We start from the raw sequence: 24,931 nt of genomic DNA on the forward strand, positions 1-24,931 counted from the left end.
CCTCCTCTTTCTCCTCCTCCTCCTCCTCGGTTGCCGGTTTATTTCTTAAAGGCTGTTTTCCTGCACGCGGAGCTTCTCCCTGAATCCTTTCTTTTCTCCAGAGGAACCGGGACAACAGGAGACTCTTTGCAGATTAAACCTGGATCTGCAACAGGTCGAGGAGCATCCGGATCCAGGACCATCCTCCTCCTGCTCCTGCTCCTCCTCCTCCTCCTCCTCAGTTGTAGGATGAATGTGAAGCAGCAGAGAAGGAGGAAGGTTTGACGCTTTAACGCTTCAGCTGCAGAGCGGATGCGACACAGAGGAAACCTGCAAACATGATGCCGGTGAGAGAAGGACACGCTGCTTCATTACCCACATTATATTATATTATATTATATTATATTATATTATATTATTTATATTTTTATATATTTTAATGAAATGTTCAGTTAGTATTTCTCGTTTATTTATTATTATTGCATATATTGTCTCCACATGAGACAATTGTCAGTGGCAGGATTAGTTTTGATCATTCGTTTTTGTTGATTAGTTGTCGATTAGTTTGTTTATTTATATTGTAGTGGTCGGTTTTGTGTTGAGTCTTGTTTTTGTGTTGAGTCTTGTTTTTGTGTTGAGTCTTGGTTTTGTTGTAACCGTGGTTCTTAGTTCAGCTGATCGTTAGATGAGAATAACTCTGGAGGTTTGACATGAACAGGTCAACAACTACTTTGTCAAAGTTCAAATTAGATATTTTATTTTCTCATGGTTTTATTTACGTCCTCTGGTCATTTAAAGTGAATTTAACCACATGTTCATTATAAGATGTGATATATATGTAAGTATTTAGCTGTTTTAGTCTCAAACACTGGTCTTTAGATGCCTGTGGGTAGATTTCCTGTCCTGTTCTTGTTGTTGCTGATGTTTTTTCCATTCGGCTGCAGAGTTTCAGCGCTTTAATATTTTAAATAGTTTGTTTCACTTGTTCCGTCAGAATGAAATAATACGATAATAAGGTTCTGTTTGAACGTGACTGCTCCTCACTAGACTCTGTGGGGACCCGGGTTCGGTCCGCGGGCCGTATGTTTGACACCCCGGCCCCTGGACGCTAGAGTCGGTTTGACCGGTGGGTGGGACAGGAGACGGGTCTCTGGTGGGTTTCATGGGACAGGGAGCGTTGACCTTTTCATTCATTCTGCAGCAGCTGCTGAGTCGGCAGCTTTAAATGGACACGTTTGGTCCTGGAGGATCCTGACAGAAAGAGAAGTGGAGTTTGTGTTTAGTTCATGTCTTCAGTGTCATTTCTGCAGTTTGCGAGTTGATCCCGGGCCCTGATCGGACCCTCTGACGTGCTGCTGTCGGCCCGCGGGCCGTATGTTTGACTCCTGGGATTCACTGAGGAACCTGTTTGGTGATGAGGTGTTTGAGGAAGCGTTGAGCTCCATTGTTCTTCAGACGGTTGATCGTGTGTTAGAGGAAGAATGAAGCAGAGAGAAGAAGCTGATCCCTGTGATCGGCCCACGGTGCTTCATCTGTTTTCATCTGTTTTCATCCGTTTTCATCTGTTTTCATCCGTTTTCATCTGTTTTCATTAGTTTTCATCCGTTTTCATCCGTTTTCATCTGTTTTCATCTGTTTTCATCTGTTTTCACTAGTTTCATTAAGAACATGATTCATGTTTTAACTTTATTAAGGAAACATAGAGTTACTACTAGTTTCCACGTCATGTTGAAAAGTGGTTGATAAATAATCACTAACCTCAGACACTTTCTGCATCATGAGTCCATTTAAAGACTAAATGATGTTAAAACAAGTGTTAGATTCATTAGATATTTATGAGACTGTTTTATTTAACCTAATAAACACAAATAAATGACTCATATAATGTATAATATAGATAATATATAATATAGAAACTTCTTTGAGGTTTGTTAAATGGATAAATAATGAAACTGTCAACGTTACAACAAACACAGGTTTCTTTAGTTTTTAGTTCAGAGAGACACAGACATTAGTCTCTCAGTCCGTCTCTGTCAATAACAATCTAGATTTAGATCTAGAATGTGAAATAATGAAAGAATTCTCTGGGTGTTGTTTCATGTTTCTGGATCCACTGGGTTAAAAAGGAAGAAACACTCTGATCATTAGACTCAGTGGAGCTGGAGCTGGAGCTGCTGCTTAGTAACTGTTGCCACAGTGACCAGACACACACACACACACACACACACACACACACACTGTTGACTGTTCAAGGTCATGTGGGAACTCTATTATCTTAGTATTCAGCAGGTGAGGAGGAACCATCGTAACCTCTGTGTTAATGCAGCGTCTCAACCTGGTGACATTTATCTTTATCTTCCCCTTTAAACGATGGTTCCTGGTTAAATGATGGTTCCTGGTTAAATGGTTCCTGGTTAAATGATGGTTCCTGGTTAAATGATGGTTCCTGGTTAAATGATGGTTCCTGGTTAAATGGTTCCTCTTTAAATGATGGTTCCTGTATAAATGATGGTTCCTGGATGAATGGTTCCTGGTTAAATGGTTCCTGGTTAAATGGTTCCTGGTTAAATGATGGTTCCTGGTCAAATGATGGTTCCTGGTTAAATGATGGTTCCTGGTTATATGATGGTTCCTGGTTAAATGATGGTTCCTGGATGATGGAAATGCTGGTTCCTGGTTAAATGCTGGTTCCTGTTTAAATGATAGTTCCTGGTTAAATGATGGTTCCTAGTTAAATGCTGGTTCCTGGTTAAATGCTGGTTCCTGGATGAATGGTTCCTGGTTAAATGATGGTTCCTGGTTAAATGATGGTTCCTGGTTAAATGATGGTTCCTGGATAAATGGTTCCTGGTTAAATGCTGGTTCCTGGTTAAATGCTGGTTCCTGGTTGAGCTCTGCTGGGTGGTGACTGGTCATTGTATTTGTCCCATAACCAGGTCATGACCCACTAGTTCCTGGTAACAGATCCACGTCCAGCGCATGTCTCAGTGAGGGCAGGAACGATGGGAAGGTGAACTGACCTGAGCAGCTGTGACACGGTTAATGAGGATGGAAAGAGTCCATTACTACTGTTTATTATAATAAGATGAGGTGAAAATAGGCCAAAAACAACCATCTGACTTTTCTCTTTTAACATCCAGAATCACCTGATCTGGTCCTAAACGTCCTAGAGTTGATCTCCTGGATCGTCTCTAGAGTCGACTGGATCCCGTCCAGTGAATGTTTCCTCCAGTCAGAGTTAATGTGGAGACATGAGCTCGTACCTCGTGTCCAGAAACGTTCTGCCATAAACTCCCTAACCCTCCTGATTTCAGCCGACCATCATTTAAACAAAGGAAGAAGCCGTTATGACCCTACAGGGACCTGGTGTTGCTTTGTTTCAGACCTGAAATAAATGGCTGCCACAGATAGTTCCTGGCTGGAGCCTGGTACCGACCCCCGTCTGAAACAACAGCTGATTTTATGAGGTGGTTCAGTGTATTTAGGAGATCAGAAGATGTCCCGGCAACAATAGACGTCTATGTTGTTCATTGTGTTGTTGTCCTGAACAGCAGGCGCTGTGTGTGTGTGTGTGTGTGTGTGTGTGTGTGTGTGTGTGTGTGTGTGTGCGTTAATCCAATCTTGCCGTGCATCACGTGATGTTTTGGACCATATGGCTCCAGTCGTCCACGCCGCCTACAAAACATTTGGGATGTGACCTGCAGTGCGCCAGCTGCCACCACGTTCCCTCCAACACACCAGCCAGTCAGTGGACTAACGGGGACGGACTAACGGGGGGGACGGACTAACAGGGGGGACGGACTAACGGGGGGGACGGACTGACGGGGACGGACTAACGGGGGGGACGGACTAACGGGGACGGACTAACGGGGACGGACTAACGGGGGGGACGGACTGACGGGGGCGGACTAACGGGGGGGACGGACTAACGGGGACGGACAGGTTAGGGTCAGGTTAGGGTCAGGTTAGGGGCTGAAAACATGACCCTGGTCCTGGGGTCCAGTCCCAGCTCAGGAGAAGACGAGAGGATAAATAATAAAACAGCAGCTGGTGAAAAGTGGAGATTAATCGGTGAATATGTGTTTATAAAGAGCTGATGCTCCATGAACATAGTTGTTTGTATGGTCTAAGAACTTCTGGAGAGGACTGGGCCTGGATCCTGATGGGGGGTGGGGGGTGGGGGGGGGACCAGAGCTCATCATCTGTCATCTTATTTTTATTGTTTGTAGTTTGGTGGAGCTTTAGACCAGTTTGATGACATTTAAATACAGACTGAAGGATTCAATCTTTGCAGAATGATTGAGAATGAAACGTCCACATAGATTTAGTTCTTTAGTTTGAACTCGACTCGTTTTTTCTTTTCGTTTGAGGCAAAGTCCTCGTGTAGTAAATGAACTTGACTTTAAGTATATTTGCATTAAAATCCCAGATGTCCCAATAAACCCTGAAGTAAAGAGCATTAATGTGTAGACGTGTTAAGGTTGTGTTTCTGTTTTCATGCGTCATCATGTGACTGGTCGACTCGTTGGTGTTTGAGAAGTTGTTGACGTGTGTCAGACGGTGGAGGCTCATTAATGTCCTCCAGCAGCAGTGGGGGGTCGGGGCTGATTGGTGGGATTAGTCGTGTGATGCTGCGCTAATTCCTGACTGGATTAAGAGCTGCAGTGTCTGGGTTTAACCAGGTCTGTTAGCCTCAGGTCTGTTAGCTTCAGGTCTGTTAGCTTCAGGTCTGTTAGCCTCAGGTCTGTTAGCCTCAGGTCTGTTAGCCTGAGGTCTGTTAGCCTCAGGTCTGCTAGCCCCAGGTCTGTTAGTCTCAGGTCTGTTAGCCTCAGGTCTGTTAGCCTCAGGTCTGTTAGCCTCAGCTCTGCTAACTTCAGGTCTGCTAACCTGAGGTCTGCTGGGTTTAACCAGGTCTGTTAGCCTCAGGTCTGTTAGCTTCAGGTCTGTTAGCTTCAGGTCTGTTAGCCTCAGGTCTGTTAGCCTCAGGTCTGTTAGCCTGAGGTCTGTTAGCCTCAGGTCTGCTAGCCCCAGGTCTGTTAGTCTCAGGTCTGTTAGCCTCAGGTCTGTTAGCCTCAGCTCTGCTAACTTCAGGTCTGCTAACCTGAGGTCTGCTAGCCTCAGGTCTGTTAGCCTCAGGTCTGCTAGCCTCATGTCTGTTAGCTTCAGGTCTGTTAGCCTCAGGTCTGTTAGCCTCCCGTCTGCTAACCTGAGGTCTGTTAGCCACAGGTCTGTTAGCCTCCCGTCTGCTAACCTGAGGTCTGTTAGCCACAGGTCTGTTAGCTTCAGGTCTGTTAGCTTCAGGTCTGCTAGCTTCATGTCTGCTAGCCTGAGGTCTGTTAACCTCAGGTCTGTTAGCCTCAGGTCTGCTAGCCTCAGGTCTGTCAGTGTCCACATCAAAGAGAATCAGTTAGTCCTGTATCTGTGACGTCGTCTCTAAACTCTACTAGTCCAGATATTGTTCTTTTTAACACCGTTATCTAAATATTAAGAGTTGTGATCAGTGGTGATGCTTTTAAACCCGAGTCTGATCTGAACCTACTTTTCCTGAGTACGAACACAGTTTTTATTTTTGAGTCTTTTCTCAGGACGTATCGAGGCTCTAAAACCAGCCTCACCAATGACAGGAGCCCTCCCCCCCTCCTCCTTAGGGACGCTAGGCCTGTCCTCTCCTGGCTTCTGATTGGCTGTGGTGTTTCCTGGTCGACCTTGGGTCGGTGACTGACGGTGGTGACCCACTTCGTCTGCAGGAACCTGAAGGAAGACGCCGCTGCTCCAGTTTTTCCTTCAGAATGTGGGGCAGGACGGTGCTGGGACGGAGGCTTCACCGAGACTCATTCATCTCTGTCCTCTCTTTAGTTTCAGTGCATTACTTTAGACGCACTGCTTCATTTTCATTAGCTTTAAGTTTGACAGTGACTCAGATCAGACTGTCAAAGTTAATATTACGTTTAATCACTTTAAAAAGTGATTAACCCAGAATCCTCCGCGTCTTTGACCCCGTTCTCGCTGCACAACGTTTATCTGTTTCAGTTCCTCGTGATCTGGTTGATCTGTCGCCCCGAGAGAAGATTCTCTGTGGCTACCAGGCTTCTACTTCTTTACATAAACAGATGTTTTGTCATCAGTCTGAAAACATCAAAAATGAATGAATTAAAAAAAAAAAAGCTCCGTCCTGGATTAAACTCAGTTTTTCAGCCACATTGATGAAGTGATGAAGCTGCTGTCAGTCATCTAGTTTGTTTCTAGGTTCATATTTCAGACTTTGGTACGATCCAACCTCCTCAGAGCTGATTCTTCCTCTTGTACCAGCTGATTTTGTACGTAACCAGAACTTAACCCTCAACACGTATCTGTCCTGTCCATTATTTGACAGTAGTAATGGGAAGAAGTACTGCAGTGATCAACACAGATTCAGTAACGTCTTTAATGTTTTGCCGGTTATTTACTGTCTGATTTACAGTTCACATTATCAAAAATAATTAAAACTGTTCACTGTTTTATTGTGATGGCGCCCAAAGCTGGTAGAGCTCCCCCTGGTGGCAGTGTATGTGTCATAAGCCCCACCCCCTCCATATTAGTGGGCGGGGCTTAGACCAAACTTAAACAGTAAAATACGAGTCGGATAAGTGGTTTCTGTCATTTTAGGTAGTTAATAGAGTTAATACTTCAGAAAAAAGTTTTAGTTATTTGACTGTAGAAACAGGATGTGACATCATGGTGATTGACAGTTACCATTGACAACCACTCTGGGACATGAAGGAATAAAATAAATAAGTCATTAGCCTAAAGCATAAATTCCTGGCTCATTTTTTGACTTAACTGCTATAATATCAATGAAAACACCAACGTGCAGCTAACAAATGTTTTTATTCTTGTTTTCCAAAAACGTCCAAGTATGACTTAGGCTAACGAAGTTCAGTGTATAATCCAACATTTCCTAGTGACAGAGGGAGGTGCAGCAGAGAGTGGTTTTAACCAATCACCTCCTAGAGGAGAAAGAGAAGTTAAAAAACAATAAACAAACTGAATATTATCACATTATTTTACTTATTTAGTTACTATACTGACAATAGATGCGGCCTAATAATGATGCACATCTTACATTACACAAACATTCACGTTTATACAGAATGTGGGGCTGGAAAAGATTCATAGAAACCTTCACGTTGCTAATGATGGTGTGGAGCAGAGAAACCAAGTGTTGTGTTTTTGTCAGGTTGAAGGTTCAAATCCTTTGTAGAAGAAGCTCAGCGGTGATAAATAAAGCTTTGAGGAAGCTGTGGATCCAACGCCTCCTCCACAGAATAAAGAGAGGCTGGGAAAGTGTGGCGCTGCCTGGGTGCAGGTTGGCAAGCGGTGGGAAGTGTCCTGGCTCTGGGCCTGTCAGCAGAAACCCTGCTGGAGTAACAGATGGCTCGGTTTATCCAGAAATATCTGTCATAGCTGTAAATAGAAGGCAGCATTCGCTTCTAACTCGCCTGCCGGTCGAGCTCCTCACGTTGAATACGGGTTCTCTGTTTGAAAATGAACAGTGTCTGACGTTAAAGCACGAAGGCCACGTGTGAGGTCATGTTGACTGAAAACTGGTCCCAAGGTTCAGTTGCTGGAAACATATTTGTGAGGGTGGTGGTTAAATATGAGTGGACTGGCTCCTGATCTAACTCTGTGTCTGTAGATGTTCCTCACCGTCTACCTCAGCAACAACGACCAGCACTTCAGTGAAGTTCCCATCACACCAGAGACGCTGTGCAGAGACGTGGTGGAGCTCTGCAAGGAGCCCGGAGAGCTGGACTGCTACCTGGCTGAGTCGTGGAGGGGCTCAGGTGAGTCACCAGAAATATTCTGCTCAGAGAACAGAGGTCCACCATCAACACAGTACAGATACACCATAAAACAGGATGTTTCATCTCATATAGTGACATGAACGTCATCACTAAAGCAAGAAACTCAATCAGAATAATTTATATCCTCTCACTGTCTGCAGCCTCCAGCTCCAGAAGCAATGTCGACCCGATAAAATGACAAAAATATACATAAAAGATGTGAATATGATTCATTTCACTCACCAGAGCTTCAGAAACCATTTGTCAGCCGAGGGTAGCCTCATAGTTTCTGAGCTAGAGGGGTCGGGATAGCCAGCTCCAGCCTTTCCTTCAAAGTCCCCCATGAAAACATCTTCCTAAGAAGATCTGCAGCCAGGTCCAGTATCCTGGGGTCATTAGAGTATGAGCTTCACAGTCCTGGCTGGATTTAAAGTCTGCAGAGAAACCTTCAGGTGAATCCACAGGTCAGGATGTACGAGCAGTGTCTGGTTCTATCTCAGCTACCAGGGCTGGAGGGGTGAGGATGGAGACCAGACGGACTCCAGTCTGGTTTCCTGGAAGTAACGCAGGATGTTTCTGTTTTGCTCCTCCTGTCAGAACGTGTCGTTGGAGACGCTGAGCGGATGTTGGAAGTGTTGCAGCAGTGGGGTCATCAGAGGGCGGAGGTCCGCTACCTCCTACGTCACCAGAGAGCTCCGGGACAAGAGTCAGGTCAGAGGAGGAGAACACCTGTAGACCAGTCAGGTCAGAGGAGGAGAACACCTGTAGACCAGTCAGAGGAGGAGAACACCTGTAGACCAGTCAGAGGAGGAGGAGAACACCTGTAGACCAGTCAGGTTACAGGAGGAGAACACCTGTAGACCAGTCAGGTTAGAGGAGGAGAACACCTGTAGACCAGTCAGAGGAGGAGGAGGAGATCACCTGTAGACCAGTCAGAGGAGGAGGAGAACACCTGTAGACCAGTCAGAGGAGGAGGAGGAGATCACCTGTAGACCAGTCAGGTTACAGGAGGAGAACACATGTAGACCAGTCAGGTTAGAGGAGGAGAACACCTGTAGACCAGTCAGGTCAGAGGAGAACACCTGTAGACCAGTCAGAGGAGGAGAACACCTGTAGACCAGTCAGAGGAGGAGGAGAACACCTGTAGACCAGTCAGAGGAGGAGAACGCCTGTAGACCAGTCAGGTTAGAGGAGAACACCTGTAGACCAGTTAGAGGAGGAGAACACCTGTAGACCAGTCAGAGGAGGAGGAGAACACCTGTAGACCAGTCAGGTTAGAGGAGGAGAACACCTGTAGACCAGTCAGGTTAGAGGAGGAGAACACCTGTAGACCAGTCAGGTCAGAGGAGGAGAACACCTGTAGACCAGTCAGAGGAGGAGGAGAACACCTGTAGACCAGTCAGGTTACAGGAGGAGAACACCTGTAGACCAATCAGGTCAGAGGAGGAGAACACCTGTAGACCAGTCAGAGGAGGAGGAGAACACCTGTAGACCAGTCAGAGGAGGAGGAGGAGATCACCTGTAGACCAGTCAGGTTACAGGAGGAGAACACCTGTAGACCAGTCAGAGGAGGAGAACACCTGTAGACCAGTCAGAGGAGGAGGAGGAGAACACCTGTAAACCAGTCAGGTCAGAGGAGAACACCTGTAGACCAGTCAGGTTAGAGGAGAACACCTGTAGACCAGTTAGAGGAGGAAAACACCTGTAGACCAGTCAGAGGAGGAGGAGAACACCTGTAGACCAGTCAGGTTAGAGGAGGAGAACACCTGCAGACCAGTCAGGTTAGAGGAGGAGAACACCTGTAGACCAGTCAGAGGAGGAGGAGAACACCTGTAGACCAGTCAGGTTAGAGGAGGAGAACACCTGTAGACCAGTCAGAGGAGGAGGAGAACACCTGTAGACCAGTCAGGTCAGAGGAGGAGAACACCTGTAGACCAGTCAGAGGAGGAGGAGAACACCTGTAGACCAGTCAGGTTACAGGAGGAGAACACCTGTAGACCAGTCAGAGGAGGAGGAGAACACCTGTAGACCAGTCAGGTCAGAGGAGGAGAACACCTGTAGACCAGGAGGAGGAGGAGGAGGAGAACACCTATTATGTTTATGAATAGATGTGAAACATGTTGTTTGTACTTTGTTACGTTTAAGTGATGATGGAGCTGGAGCAGGAGTTCAGGCTCAGATCAGTTCTTCTCCTCCTGTTTCCTCCACGCTTTGTTTCTCCATGATCTCCATCACAGATTCTCATTTGTGACTGTCAACGAGAAGGAGGGGTAGTTTTATGTTGCTGTTTTATTCTGTTAGACAGTATTTACTAGTAGATCCTGTAAAAGTGTCAAAGTTGATTCCAGCTCTGGCCTCAACAAACATAAGAAAATCAGCTTTTTATTTCTAACACCATAATCTGATTCACTGTGAGACTCTGGACGTTATTCTGCAGAGATGTGTTTTAAACTTTCTATTTGTCAGACCTGAGACAGAGACATCTTTGTTCATCCAGCTGAAGCTGTGACTTAGAAACTGGAAGTTAATCTTAACTAGTGTTTGTCAGGAGGAGGAGGAGAGGAGGAGGAGGAAGAGGAGGAGGAGGAAGAGGAGGAGGAGGAGGGGGAGGAGGAGTCAGCCCTTTAGGAACCAGAGTGCTGGAGGTCAGAGACGGAGCTGTGACAGATTACTGGATGTAATACTGTAAACCAGCATCTGCCTTCATTACTCACAGTAATCCAGATGTTTGTAGAAACACAGATGAGGGCAAACTCTAATCAGATCATGACAGAACGGAATGGACCCATTTTATTTATTTATTATTTATCTCTGACCTATAACCAAGGAAAGTTCCCTCCACACACTGAGAAACACTCCATGTAAAATGAAATTAAATGAAATCATTTTCTGTAATTGCTTGTCATTGAGAGGATGAATTAAATTAAATTAAATTAAATTAAATTAAATTAAATTAAATTAAATTAAATTAAATTAAATTAACTGTAATGCAGACAGAATAAGTTGGTGTTTCTCTGTAGTCTGTGCAGACATAGTTAATAACTATGGCCGTAGCTTAAAATGACTTAATTAAATAAGTAAAAGATAATATTTCAGTGTTAAAACGGTCCCATGTCAGATCAGCCTTTAATGCTCTGGTTACTGAGACTGTTACGGTTTTGGTTTCGGTTCCAGGTGGATCCAGAGCTGCAGACCAGATGACGAAGAGGAGTCAGGTCAAAGCTTCTGTGGAGAGATTCCTGGAGAACGGGGTGAGGATTTATTTTTTACTCTTAGTCAGATGAGACGACAGATTAAACTTCTACAGCAGCTCAGAGGAATCTGATCCCAGAACAGGACCAGCTGAGTTGTGAGATGTTGGTGGTTTCCTCTCATCAACTGATGCTCCAACATTTCTACTGGATGAAGGTCAGGACTTTGACTTGTTCCTAAACATTCATCTGGTTCTTCTGGAGAACCACTGGTGTTCTTGGGCTCCTTGTCTTCCTCCATGACCCAGTTTCTCTTCACATCCAGCTCATGGACTCATGTCCTGACATTTTCTTTCAGAGTTCACTGGTAGAATTCACAGTTCATTGGTCCATCAATGATGAGCAGATGCAGCAGAACAGGCCCAAACCAGGACATTAGCGCCCCCATGTTTCATGGAGGGATGAGGTTCTGATGCTGGAATGCAGTGTTGGTTCATCTCCAAACATTTAAACCAAACTATTCTACTCTGGTCTCATCTGTCCACTAAACATTGTCCCAATGTTCTTGTGGACAGAGAGCAGTGTCTTTGGTTGTTGAGTGGATTCATCAACATGAACATCAGCCAATGTGAGAGAGGCCTTTAGCTGCTTAGAAGTTCCCCTGGGTTCCTCTGGTTCCTCTCCCACTATGATGGAGTGATGTTTGTTGGTGGACCACTCCTGTGGAGGGGAACAGTCGTCTTCAATCTGTCTGACTCTCTGTGGATTATTTGTGGCTTCCAGCCTCTTTAGAGATGGTTGTGGAACCTTTTCCAGCCTGATGAGCAACAACAACTCTTTTTCTGAGCTCCTCACAAAGCTCCTTTCATCTGTTGTCATCACACACTTCAACACAAACATGAGACAAATCCCTGATTCATGCACTTGGCGTCACTGTCTGATGTATCGTTGGATCTTTCCGTCTGTGTGAAGGTGAACTCTGCCTCTGTGTGTGACGCAGGTCTCAGGACCTCGTATGGACATGACGCTGAGTGAGCTGCAGGATCTGGCAACTCGACAACAGCATGAAATCAACGCACAGCAGCAGCTGCTCTCCTCCAAGGTACGACACAGTCAACACACTCAGGCTAACGCTGCTGTCTGATAAAACTGATGCAGTTATTCTAATGCTGCTTCCTGCTAACAATAGTTCTGTTGTTCCATGTGACGGAGCTAATCATTGACCCACATCATCATCTGTTATCTTTGGACTGATGAACACAATGAAGGGGAACTATATTTTAGGAAACACTGAGACACACTGTCACGCTGAAACAACGTTGGAAACATCCACACGGTTCATAAATGAACGAGATAAACTTTAGATGTGGTCAAAGAGGAACTGGTTTATTGGTGTTGGGTGAAGATAGAGTTCTGCTTCTGTGTTACGTCTGACATTAATACACCTCGACTTTCTCTACCTGCTGAATTTGCATGAGTAGTTTAAAGTTCACATTGAAGAGGTCTTTAATGAAACTCCACTGAGCTGATTGGAACCAGACGTCTGAGGGCGTTTGCTGTGTGTTTTCAGGAGCAGCGTCTCCGCTACCTGAAGCTACAGGAGGCGTCCGAACAGGAATGTCTTCGCCAGCTCAGAGAGAACGCACACAACCAGGAGGCCAAACTACGACGGGTCCGGGCCCTCAGGGGCCAGGTGGAGCAGAAACGCCTCAGCAACAGCAAACTAGGTCAGTGTGGCCGAGGGTGGGGCTGTTTAACCTTCTACAGGGCTCCCACTGAAATACTGGGAAACTCTAAACCTCCTCCTAAGAGTGACAATGTTGGACAAAAGAAGACTTTTCTAATTTCAATCTATAAGAACCAGATGAACCAATCTTTCATATCTGGTCCCTGGTCCTTAAACTAATGTAAACATGTATTTGTCACATTAGAACATCATCAACATCATCACATTAGAAACATTAGAACACTTGTTCTTCTTCATGGTTCCTGATAAACCAGATCAGAGGGGGACCTTGTAGACCACATTAGACCCTGATTAGACCTGACAATGTTTCCTGGATCTTCTCTGATTGGCTCAATGAAAACCACATGACGATAAACCTCACTGAGAGGAACAGGGACATCACGTTACCACATATGGTTCCTCGTCAATGGAGGGTTAATGACAGCATGAACAATGAGTACAAGTACCAACACACAATACTACACAACGTATACACACTGACATGTTAAATTAAATTGTTGATGTGGTGACAACTTGAGGATACTTTCTTACTTTCTTGTTCTCGACTGTTGTTCTTGTGTCTCATGTTCTTGTGTCTCTTGTTCTTGTGTCTCATGTTCTTGTGTCTCATGTTCTTGTGTCTCTTGTTCTTGTGTCTTGTTCTTGTGTCTGATGTTCTTGTGTCTCATGTTCTTGTCTCTTGTTCTTGTGTCTGTTATTCTTGTCTCTTGTTCTTGTGTCTTGTTCTTGTTCTTGTCTAATGTTCTTGTGTCTGATTTTCTTGTCTCTTGTTCTTGTCTCATTATCTTGTGTCTGATGTTCTTGTCTCTTGTTCTTGTGTCTTGTTCTTGTGTCTGATGTTCTTGTCTCTTGTTCTTGTGTCTCATGTTCTTGTGTCTTGTTTTTGTGTCTCATGTTCTTCTCTCTTGTTCTTGTGTCTGATGTTCTTGTCTCTTGTTCTTGCCTCATGTTCTTGTGTCTCATGTTCTTGTCTCTTGTTCTTTTGTCTTGTTCTTGTCTCTGTTCTTGTCTCATGTTCTTGTGTCTGATGTTCTTGTCTCTTGTTCTTGTCTCATGTTCTTGTGTCTGATGTTCTTGTCTCTTGTTGTTGTGTCTTGTTCTTGTGTCTGATGCTCTTGTCTCTTGTTCTTGTGTCTGATGTTCTTGTGTCTTGTTCTTGTGTCTCATGTTCTTGTCTCTTGTTCTTGTGTCTTGTTCTTGTCTCTTGTTCTTGTCTCTTGTTCTTGTCTCATGTTCTTGTGTCTCATGTTCTTGTGTCTCATGTTCTTGTTCATGTCAGTGGAGGAGATCGAGCAGATGACGGGTCTGTTCCAGCAGAAGCAGAGGGAGCTGGTGGTGGCGGTGGCTCGGGTGGAGGAGCTGAGCGAGGAGCTGGAGGCCCTGAGGAGCAACAGACTGGAGCCTCCTCACCCCGCTCCTCCTCTTCCTCACTTCCACAACACCTCCTCCACGGCCGAGCTAGAACGCCTCTACAAAGAGCTGCAGGTGGGATCTCAGCTGACACACGACTGAAATACATTAGATTCAATGTCTATGCCAAAAAAAAAAACAAATAAACAAGAACCAATGAATGTGTAAAAGCTCTCGAAGCGTCTTTAAACGTTGACCTTGGTGCCTGAACTCGTTGATCCTTTCTAACTTGCAGCTGAGGAACAAGCTGAACCAGGACCAGAGCACCAGGCTGCAGCAGCAGAGAGAGAACCTGAACAAGAGGAACCTGGAGGTGTCGGCCATGGACCGACGGCTGGCTGAGCTCCGACAGCGGCTCCGGAAGAAGAAGGCTGCCCTGCAGCAGGAGAACCTGCCGGTGAGTCGATGGTCCAGCCGACATCAATTATTTAAGAAGAAGAGGTTTTTATCATCCGGTGAAAAACAGTGAAATACTGGTTATCAGCCGTTTGGTTTCAAGAGCAATAAAAATACAAACTAAAGCAGCATAAAGATAAAAACAAGCTATACTCAGTAAGATAGCATCTATACAATAAAAGCACACAGTAACACAGAAATGAATGGAATTAGTACAAATCCATACATTGATGTCAAAACTACTTTTTCCAAGTTTTTGTGGAGCTGTTAAACTTTTAAAGGATTTGATAAAGCTTCTGCCTGACCCTGGGCCCATAGTCACATATGTCGGGTTCTTCCAGGTGGCCTCAGACGGCGTGGCCCCCCAGCTTGGCGTGGGCTCCAGGGTGGCGGCCGTGGGGCCCTACATCCAGTCCTCCTCTACCTCCAGCTCTCAGGGACCTCCAGTGGTGAAGCCAGCTTATCCGGACGGCACTGCCACCCTCCCCATGCCCGACTCGTCCCTGAAGCCGCCACCAAGACCGGCCAAACCAGCCTCAGGTACAAACCCAGTGCAAGAGTCTCATCTTCTTATCCACTGTGTGCTGATTGACTTTCTCTGCTGTTAACAGGTTTCAACACATCAAAAATGAATAAACTCTCTGAGTGGAGCAGCTCCATGTCTGGGTCCGGTGGGGGTCACGGCCACTCCTCCACGCTGCCCCGTATGTCCAGCCTCAGCTCCCAGCGCTCAGGTCTGATGGTAGATTCTGAAAACGCTACCTTATCTTTATCATCATTATCGTCTGTCTTCTTCTTCTTCTTTTGTTTCTGCATTCAAACTCTGAGGAGAGGGAATGACGCTGATAATTTTCTGTCATGTAGGTGGTGAGACCATCACAAACCAGAAGGGGCTCTCTGGGTCTGACATCCCACCCGCTGTCCCATCACGATCCAGTCACACCACAGAGAACCTGCTCCGAGACAATCAGGTATCAGCTCATTCATCTCAAACCAGTTCACATCATGAATAATCCACAACAGGTTGTTTTAGTAAAGTCTAAAGATGATGCTCGTACATCATCTTTCTCTGGTTATCGTTCTGTCCTTCTCTTCTAGGCCTCAGGTAAAAGTCTGTCCAAGACACCGGCACCACCTCCAGTTCCTAGTAAGCCTAAACCTGTCTCCTCATCGGGTCCAGCGACCTTCTCCAAGCCCCCCTATAGCACCGGGACCTTCCCCGGTAAGGTGAAGCCTGTCGGGGGCCACCTCAGGACTCCAGGAATCCTGTCCAGCCACAGCAACACCCTCCCTCTTCCCAACAAGCAGGAGAACCCTCCCTCCGCCGCCGTCCGACCCTACACCCCCGACCTCTCCGACGGCCCCGGCCCGGTTCTGCAGAAACCTCAAACTCTGGCAGCGTCGTCGATCTATTCCATGTACACCCAGCAGGCCACGCCCGGGAAGTGCTATCAAGGCCAAGGCACGCTCACCCGCAGCCAGCCACGAGGTGATGCACTGGTGCTTCATGTGTTCATATCTAATGTTCAGACAGAAGTTAAGTGTCGTCTATCCACCTGTGTTCAACAGTGGAGTGTTATTCTAGGACCTAAGAAGACTTTTCTAATTGTCACGTATTAAATCCAGATGAATGAATTTCCCGTATCTGGTTCCTTGTCCTTAAGTGGTGAATAGATGTTGAAAGGAAAGACAAAGACTGGGCTTAATGGATAGAAATAACTTTATTCACTGTCTCTCTTTCTTCAGTTTATGGAAAGCCGGTCCTCCCAGCCACTGGGGGGCAGCACTCTGTCAGCTCCGACAACACTGCCTTGACTTCTGGGTTTTGTGCATCTGATTCGAGTGACGCTGACAGCAGCTTCCTGGGTAACGGTGAAGCTGTCCCAGCCGGAGACGCAGCAGAGCGTTCCACGCCCCGACCCCTCAGCCCCACCAAGCTCCTCCCCTTCCTGTCCAACCCTCTCAGGAACCAAAGTGACGCCGACCCGGAGGTCTTGCGCCGCCGGCTGCACCATGCTCCCCGGCCCCTGAAGAAACGCAACTCCATCACAGAGCCCGAAGGCCCGACCGGACCCAACATCCAGAAGCTGCTCTACCAGAAGACCACTCTGGCTGCCATGGAAACCATCCCCATGGAGACAGTCGGTCCAGCAGGGACCTACGTGCTGGCCGGCGGTCACGAGGACAAGGTGGGTGGTGGGAATGTGATGTCCAGGGTGGAGGACGACTCCCCAACACAGCCCCTTGAAAGCCCAGAGGAAAGCCTGACTCCGCCCCCACTGCCCCCACGCTCACCCATCCCTGACCCCGCCTCCGACCACGACCTGCCCCCTCCACCAGAGGACATGGAGGAGTTTCACAAGGTCCTGTTTCCTGAGGAGTTTCCCCCGTACCCACCCCCACCTTACCCCTGCTGTGGAGAAGCAGAACAAGGCGACGACGTCCTGAACCTGAAGCCGCCGGAGGTGATGGGACAGGTCACGGTACCACCGGTGAGTGTGAGGACAAAGATCCTGATTAAATGTTCAGTTCATCTGACCCACTGTGACCGTGTCCCGTCCCTCAGGGTAAAAGGTCGATCCTCCGAAAGGCCACCTCCGAGAGGACGGACCCCAGCGTCAGGGTGAAGTTCAACCCTCTGGCCCTGCTGCTGGACTCGTCTCTGGAGGGAGAGTACGACCTCGTCCAGAGGGTCATCTACGACGTGAGTCACACCAGCTTCTTTAGTCTCAAGAGGGGACATTTTTACTAAATCTGTAATGTCCAAAACACTGAAGACAGGCAAACTCTGAACTTGTCTTCAGTTCTAAAATAGTGGTGGAGAGTTTGGGGTTTAAATCGAAATATGAGTGAAACTAAAATGACTGGTGTCTGTCTTAGATACTTAGCTGGAAACAATTCATGTGTCCACCTACACCTGAAGGACAAGGACACTCCTTTAAAGAGAACAATGTCCAACTTTCATTCAGAGAAGACGAATGGTTTGAAAGAGGAGGTGGACTGAGATATAATCTGACATCAATTTACTGTCTGAACATCCGTCCTCAAGAAGTTCCTGACTCCACCAGATCTTTGAAGCGAAGAAGCATCCAGTTTCCTTCCTTTAGAGTTTTTGTTCCATGCACCATGACCTGGTTGACTGAGAACCTTCACAGACTGAAATACAATCTGTGAGGAATAAATGCATCTAAACTCTAGATGTTGTGGATGAATATGTGATCTCTTGTCCATCTTGCAGGTGGACGACCCCAGTATGCCAAACGACGAGGGCATCACGGCTCTGCACAATGCCGTCTGTGCCGGCCACACCGAGATCGTCAAGTTCTTGGTTCAGTTTGGCGTCAACGTCAACGCCGCCGACAGTGACGGCTGGTGAGTCCGAACCGTTCACAGCTGAGTTCTGATTAACTGTTTGGAGCCGCTTCTTTTCATGGATGTTGCTTCTTTTGTACAGACGTGGCCAAAAGTTTATGAGAATGACACAAATATACATTTTCACCATAGTTCCCTACCAGGAAACAAAGTCAGTCAAAAAGGGCTTCACCGGCACCAACAGAGCTGCTAGGTGGACAACACCTACCTGAATCATTTATTGGATTATGAAGATGTCCAAGGAGAGAGGTTCATTTGTTTTGGCTTTACTGCCTTGTAAGAAAGTCCAGCAAGGACCAGGACCGTCTCCTAAAGGGGATTCAGCTGCTGGATACCACCAGAGATACACAAGAGGAATATAAGTTCTGGGTCTGGTCAGGTACCAATACTTGGTACCATAATCTAGATCTGAGTGCTTCATTTGGTGCCAGTGAGTTTTTAATTAGCTTAACTCCACCTCAGAAGATGCAGACTGGTCAACCTGCAACAAGGGAGGTAACACCTGGACTATACCCATCCTTAGTGTCCTCCCCGTAAACCTCAAAACAGAGGTGCCCAGGTAATCTGTAATACAAAACTTTACATGAACTACATGCACCTGTCAGTAAAAGCCTTTGACACGTATGAGTATCCTTCACCAGACCATAGTAGCATCTGACCACACTGAAGCAGTTATACGTGTGTCATTCTCTAAACTTCTGGCCACGGCTGAGGAAAGACGACAACCTTTTATCTTTAGCCCAGAGCTGAACTAGACCTGTCTGACCGTTGTCCTCGTCTCTGTCCTCGTCACCAGGACTCCTCTTCACTGCGCCGCCTCCTGCAACAACGTTCAGGTCTGTAAGTTCCTGGTGGAGTCCGGGGCGGCTGTGTTTGCCACCACGTACAGCGACATGCAGACGGCCGCCGACAAGTGTGAGGAGATGGAGGACGGCTACGCCCAGTGCTCCCAGTTCCTCTACGGTGAGACAAACCAAAAGCATGGTCACAGAAAACCAAGGGTAGTCTGAGAAAGGGGTTCTGGATCCTGGTGAAAATCCCATGAATCAAAGGACATGTTTCCTGGTCCACCCAGGAGGACCTGAAGGCATCTCAGCGAGTGAAGGTTGCATTAGATTCACAAGAGAGGGGGCGGAGTATGTACATGAACAATGCTTTTAGTCTGCAGGAACTTTTCATAGTTCTCCCTCTTCTGTGTGTAGGTCTGGAAAACAGGAAGGAATAATCAGCTGAATTATTTTACAACATACATACAAACAGGTTAGCTGTGGTAGGAACCTTCTTAGCATTGTCATGGTTTTTCATTTACCACATGCACATCTCTCACAAAACGTCTGAAAAAGAGGAACAAAACAGGAAAATGTTCAAAGAATATCTGTGTACAAGTGTGACACAGATATTCACCTTCTGGAAACTTGAGCTCATGTTAGAAAGTGATTGTGTCCTGTTCAGTTCTTGAGGAGGTTTAAGTGATCGTAGAAGGTCAGAGAGGTTCAGTCTGTCCGTGGAGGTTCAGAGAAGACGTTCCTGAGGACGTCTCTAACTGCTGATTGGTTCTATTGTGTCTCTGCAGGCGTCCAGGAGAAGATGGGCGTGATGAACCGCGGCGTCGTCTACGCCCTGTGGGACTACGAGCCCCAGAGCGAGGACGAGCTCGGCTTCGTGGAGGGCGACTGCATGACGGTGCTGAGGCGGGAGGACGAGGTGGAGACGGAGTGGTGGTGGGCGCGATGTGGAGACCACGAGGGCTTCATCCCCCGCAACCTGCTCGGGGTGAGGAGTCCAAACCACACATGTCTCAGTGGTCTAGTGTCCACAAAACATCTGGATTCAGAACAAAATTCAGACAAACTGAATCAGCGGCCATTATTCATCAAAGTAACTGAATGATGATGGACATGTTGGAGCTCATTCACGGTCTCAGTCTCTTTCTAAAGACGAGACTCTGAAGTTTCTAGAATCTAAGTGGTTTTATTGTGGAGGAACACAGCTACAAAATAACACGTTGTTGGGTTCACCAGATAAAATGTGTTGATTGAATCCTATGAAGACTTTTATCAATGAAACCAGAAGAAAATGACATCATGTAGCATTGGTTCATGAAGCTGCTGTCCCATAAACCACCAGAGGGATGATGGAGGGTTAAGAGAAACAGCATCTACACAGGCGTGAGGAGTAAAGTCTTAGAAACTGATTAAACATGAACTCAGACCTTTCAGAGAGTTTTAAATGGTAAATTTAAAATGATAAAATGAATCTGTGAGTTCCTCTCTGTGAATTACGGTTTCAGAGAGGTGTGAAAAGATGCTGTAAACTCAGAATGACTTAATAATAACACAATAAAGGTGTGAACAGTTCATATTCATTGTGTGTGCTGTCCACTCTCATCTACTCTCCATCTTATCCGATTTAAATCTGGGTTTTCTGGAACTCGACAGTGTTGTGTAAGAAGCTTGTGTGTTTATCTGGTTTTAATGAGAAACTCTGGTCATTTTCCTTCCAGCTGTATCTGAGGATCAAGCCTCGTCAGAGGAGCCTGGCCTAATGTTTCTACGAGTGAACCTCTGCAGGATCATCTTCAAAACCTGAATACAAACCTGAACTGGACTGTACCGCACAAAGAATGTAACAACAGCAGCTCCTCTGCCTTCTTTGGAAAAATGAAGGTTTCAGATTTAAAAGACGTTTGCAGACGAGTCGTCGTGTGGAGAATCCTGAGTTCATCTTGTTTTTTTTTTATTAATTCTATTTCATTTCATTTAACGGCTGAAAGAAAAACAGGAAGATTTGTGGAGGAATAAAACTCAGGAACCAACAACCTGACAATAACGACGACTTTAAACGTTTCCCTTCGCGCCCTCTAGTGGACAAATCGAACAACTGCAGCCAATGTGTTTTCTGTCATTTTGACGCCGGGTCAGACTGGACCCTGTGGGGGCCGCGGGCCGTATGTTTGACACCCCTGTCTCAAAGTTGTAATCAAGCCGCTGTAGCACTCAGAACGTGGTCATACACGACCAGCCGTAACATTATGACCAGCTTCCCGATGTTCTGCCTGTCTATCTGGTCAGAGAATGGACGTGGGCTTTCTGGGGGTGTTGGATGTTTGGAGTGGGGGGTGTTTGAGGGGAGGGGGGGGGATACTTGATCGGTTTGGAGGCCAGGTCAACACCTTGTGATGTCCTTCATGTTTTTCTGAGTTGTTCCTAAACTGTTTTTGTGTGTGTGCCTGTTGGTGGTCATAATGTTGTGGCTGATCGGTGTAGATAAGACACATTTTGGGGGGGGGTGCTGAAAATGAAATCTTCTGTTTCTTTTATTTAGTATTTGTTTGTTGTTTTGTAATCTTTATTTGTGTGAACGATGAACAGGATCATGTTTGTTTGAGCTGTGATGAAGCTGATTCGTGATCGTTTACTGGAGTAGATCTGACACCATCAGGTTTATTAAATAAATGCTTTTGCTCCTCAGCGACACCATAAAGGAAGATGTTTCAGACATGTTGAATGGATCAGTTTATTATGTGGAGGGGGTCTTTAACCTGTAAACGTCCTCGTCCCCCTCCAGGACCAACGGCTGAGTCCAACTCTCAGATGCAACAACAGGATGATGGAAAAAGTACATTCGATATTTAGCTTCACAACAGCACAGAAGCTCAGAACTTAAACCACTTCAACACTTATGTCAGAAACGTCACCTGCGTAGAACTCATGCACGTCTTTAGTTTATCAGCAGGAAGCTTCTTCTATCAGGACGACACGGACGCTGGCAACCGAGACCTAGATATATGTCAGTAAATATAACATGTGTCCATGTAAGAGTTAAAGGACGTGTCCTCGGGAGGACGAGACTGAGCTGGACATGTGGGTTAATGCTTTACATCTAATAACGAGTCCTCTCCTGGACCCCAGGAGGTCGGGTTCCACGGTTTGGACACGTTAAATGTTCAGTGTCTCTCCAGGTGAACGAGGAAGTTCTGGTCCTGGTCCTGGTTCTGGTCCTGGTTCTGGCTCTGGCTCTGGCTCTGGCTCTGGTCCAGGTTCTGGTCCTGGTTCTGGGAGGGGGGGAGCAGGCGGGTGACGTGGCCGATACCTTTGGTGACCCCCTCCCTGAAGAGCAGTTTGGCGCCGACTCGCAGATACTCAGGATGTTTGATGAAGTGGAAACGAACCACGGCCCTTTCTCCGGTACGGAGCTCGTCCTGCAGCAAATACAATAAATACAATAAATATAATAAATACAATAAATACAATAAATATAAATAAATACATAAATACAATAAATACATAAATACAATAAATAAATACAATAAATAAATAAATAAAATAAATACAAAACTATGATTAAATAAATAAATAAAGACTATCAATAAATAAATAAACTATGATTAAATAAATAAAGACTATCAATAAATAAATAAACTATGATTAAATAAATAAATAAACTATGATTAAATAAATAAAGACTATCAATAAATAAATAAACTGATTAAATAAAGACTATCAATAAATAAATAAACTATGATCAAATAAATAAATAAAGACTATTAATAAATAAACTATGATTAAATAAATAAATAAAGACTATCAATAAATAAACTGATTAAATAAATAAATACTATCAATAAATAAACTGATTAAATAAATAAAAAAATGACTACATAAATAAATAAATAATTATTAATGTGTGTTTAATTATATTAAAATAAATTAATATGATAATGACTAAAAATAAACCACTCTCCTCCTCCCCCTCCTCTTTTCTTTCTTTTCTATGATGGGGGGGGGGGCTTTGGTTTTAAACCACCTGGACTTCCCTGTCAGTGACCATGTTTTTGGATTAATGTGGACTCGAACCTTTCCGTGAAGACCCTCCACGGTGGCCGTCTGCCGGACGTTGCCCACGTGCACCGTGACCTGAGAGCCCCGACGGAACGTCTTAGCGTGGAAGAGCAGGACGATGGCGGCTTCAAACTGGCAGCAGATGGTCGGGTTCATCTTGGGACTGACCATCACCATGCCCTGCACGGGGGGGAGGGGTTAGGACGGGAGGGGGAGGGGTTAGGACGGGGGGGGAGGGGTTAGGACGGGGAGGGGGAGGGGTTAGGACGGGAGGGGGAGGGGTTAGGACGGGGGGGAGAGTTAGGACGGGGAGGGGGAGGGGTTAGGACGGGAGGGGGAGGGGTTAGGACGGGGGGGAGGAGTTAGGACGGGGAGGGGGAGGGGTTAGGACGGGAGGGGAGGGGTTAGGACGGGGAGGGGTTAGGACGGGGAGGGGGAGGGGTTAGGACATGGGGGGAGGGGTTAGGACAGGGAGGGGGAGGGGTTAGGACGGGGGGGAGGAGTTAGGACGGGGAGGGGGAGGGGTTAGGACAGGGAGGGGGAGGGGTTAGGACGGGGGGAGGAGTTAGGACGGGGAGGGGGAGGGGTTAGGACGGGGGGGAGGAGTTAGGACGGGGAGGGGGAGGGGTTAGGACGGGGAGGGGGAGGGGCAACATGTTCACATTAACAGACTGGAGCTGCACAGGCAACATGGACATGACACAAGTAAAAGTAGTAGGAGCCTGTAAAATCTTACTTAATGCAGAAAGTGAGAGTAGGAAATGAATGAAAATATTCAGACGTGACGTCCATGTCTCCTCTGACCTTACGTAGCAGCGAGCGGTCGAAGTTCCCCAGAGCCAGCGTCGCGGCCTGACCCGCCCTCAGCACCCGGCAGGCCGAGCGGTTCCTCTGGATGCTGCCCACCTTCAGGCGCAGGAACCGACCCTCATCGGTCGGACCCACCACCAGCCGCTCGCCCTCCCTGCACACCCCACTGAAACACAGCAACACAGCAACACACCCCACTGAAACACAGCAACACAACCACTGAAACACAGCAACACACCCACTGAAACACAGCATCACACCCCACTGAAACAGCAACACACCCCACTGAAACACAGCAACACACCCCACTGAACAACACACAATGACAAACACACACCCACTGAAACACAGCAACACACCCACTGAAACACAGCACACACACCCACTGAAACACAGCAACACACCCACTGAAACACAGCACACACCCACTGAAACACAGCAACAACCCCACTGAAACACAGCAACACACCCCACTGAAACACAGCAACACACCCACTGAAACACAGCAACACACCCACTGAAACACAGCAACACACCCACTGAAACACAGCAACACACCCACTGAAACACAGCAACACACCCACTGAAACACAGCAACACACCCACTGAAACACAGCAACACACCCACTGAAACACAGCAACACACCCACTGAAACACAGCAACACACCCCACTGAAACACAGCAACACAACCACTGAAACACAGCAACACACCCACTGAAACACAGCAACACCACTAAACCAGCCCACCACTGAAACACAGCAACACACCCACTGAAACACAGCAACACACCCACTGAAACACAGCAACACACCCACTGAAACACAGCACACCACTGAAACACGAAACACACGAACACACCCACTGAAACACAGCAACACACCCACTGAAACACAGCAACACATCCACTGAAACACAGCAACACAACCACTGAAACACAGCAACACAACCCACTGAAACACAGCAACACACCCCACTGAAACACAGCAACACATCCACTGAAACACAGCAACACATCCACTGAAACACAGCAACACACCCCACTGAAACACAGCAACACACCCACTGAAACACAGCAACACACCCACTGAAACACAGCAACACACCCCACTGAAACACAGCAACACAACCCACTGAAACACAGCAACACACCCCACTGAAACACAGCAACACACCCACTGAAACACAGCAACACACCCCACTGAAACACAGCAACACACCCACTGAAACACAGCAACACACCCCACTGAAACACAGCAACACACCCACTGAAACACAGCAACACACCCCACTGAAACACAGCAACACACCCACTGAAACACAGCAACACAACCCACTGAAACACAGCAACACACCCCACTG

General features: G+C 46.6%; 2 protein-coding genes across 2 annotated transcripts in view; one reads left to right on the forward strand and one right to left on the reverse strand.

Moving 5' to 3' along the window:
• On the forward strand, positions 1-21,401 carry LOC125003533 (apoptosis-stimulating of p53 protein 2-like). Its single transcript, XM_047577518.1, has 18 exons — positions 1-326; positions 7,655-7,802; positions 8,400-8,513; positions 10,977-11,053; positions 11,994-12,095; positions 12,564-12,720; positions 14,020-14,225; positions 14,386-14,547; positions 14,888-15,086; positions 15,158-15,280; positions 15,411-15,517; positions 15,645-16,035; positions 16,293-17,038; positions 17,113-17,250; positions 17,785-17,918; positions 18,715-18,881; positions 19,492-19,691; positions 20,422-21,401. The coding sequence occupies exons 1-18, from the start codon at positions 318-320 to the stop codon at positions 20,461-20,463; spliced, it is 3,222 nt and encodes a 1,073-aa protein (XP_047433474.1). The 5' UTR covers positions 1-317; the 3' UTR covers positions 20,464-21,401.
• The window catches only part of gtpbp2b (GTP binding protein 2b), a 12,988-nt gene continuing 9,283 nt past the window's right edge, over positions 21,227-24,931 (reverse strand). Inside the window, exons 10-12 of the mRNA XM_047577531.1 lie at positions 23,564-23,735; positions 22,775-22,939; positions 21,227-22,119 (exon numbers count right to left, since the gene is read on the reverse strand). Coding sequence (XP_047433487.1) covers positions 21,865-22,119; positions 22,775-22,939; positions 23,564-23,735 — 592 coding nt within the window. The 3' untranslated portion in view covers positions 21,227-21,864. The remainder of the gene's footprint in view (positions 22,120-22,774; positions 22,940-23,563; positions 23,736-24,931) is intronic.

The sequence above is a fragment of the Mugil cephalus genome, chromosome 2, assembly GCF_022458985.1.
Source record: "Mugil cephalus isolate CIBA_MC_2020 chromosome 2, CIBA_Mcephalus_1.1, whole genome shotgun sequence".
In the NCBI taxonomy this organism is placed as follows: domain Eukaryota; kingdom Metazoa; phylum Chordata; class Actinopteri; order Mugiliformes; family Mugilidae; genus Mugil; species Mugil cephalus.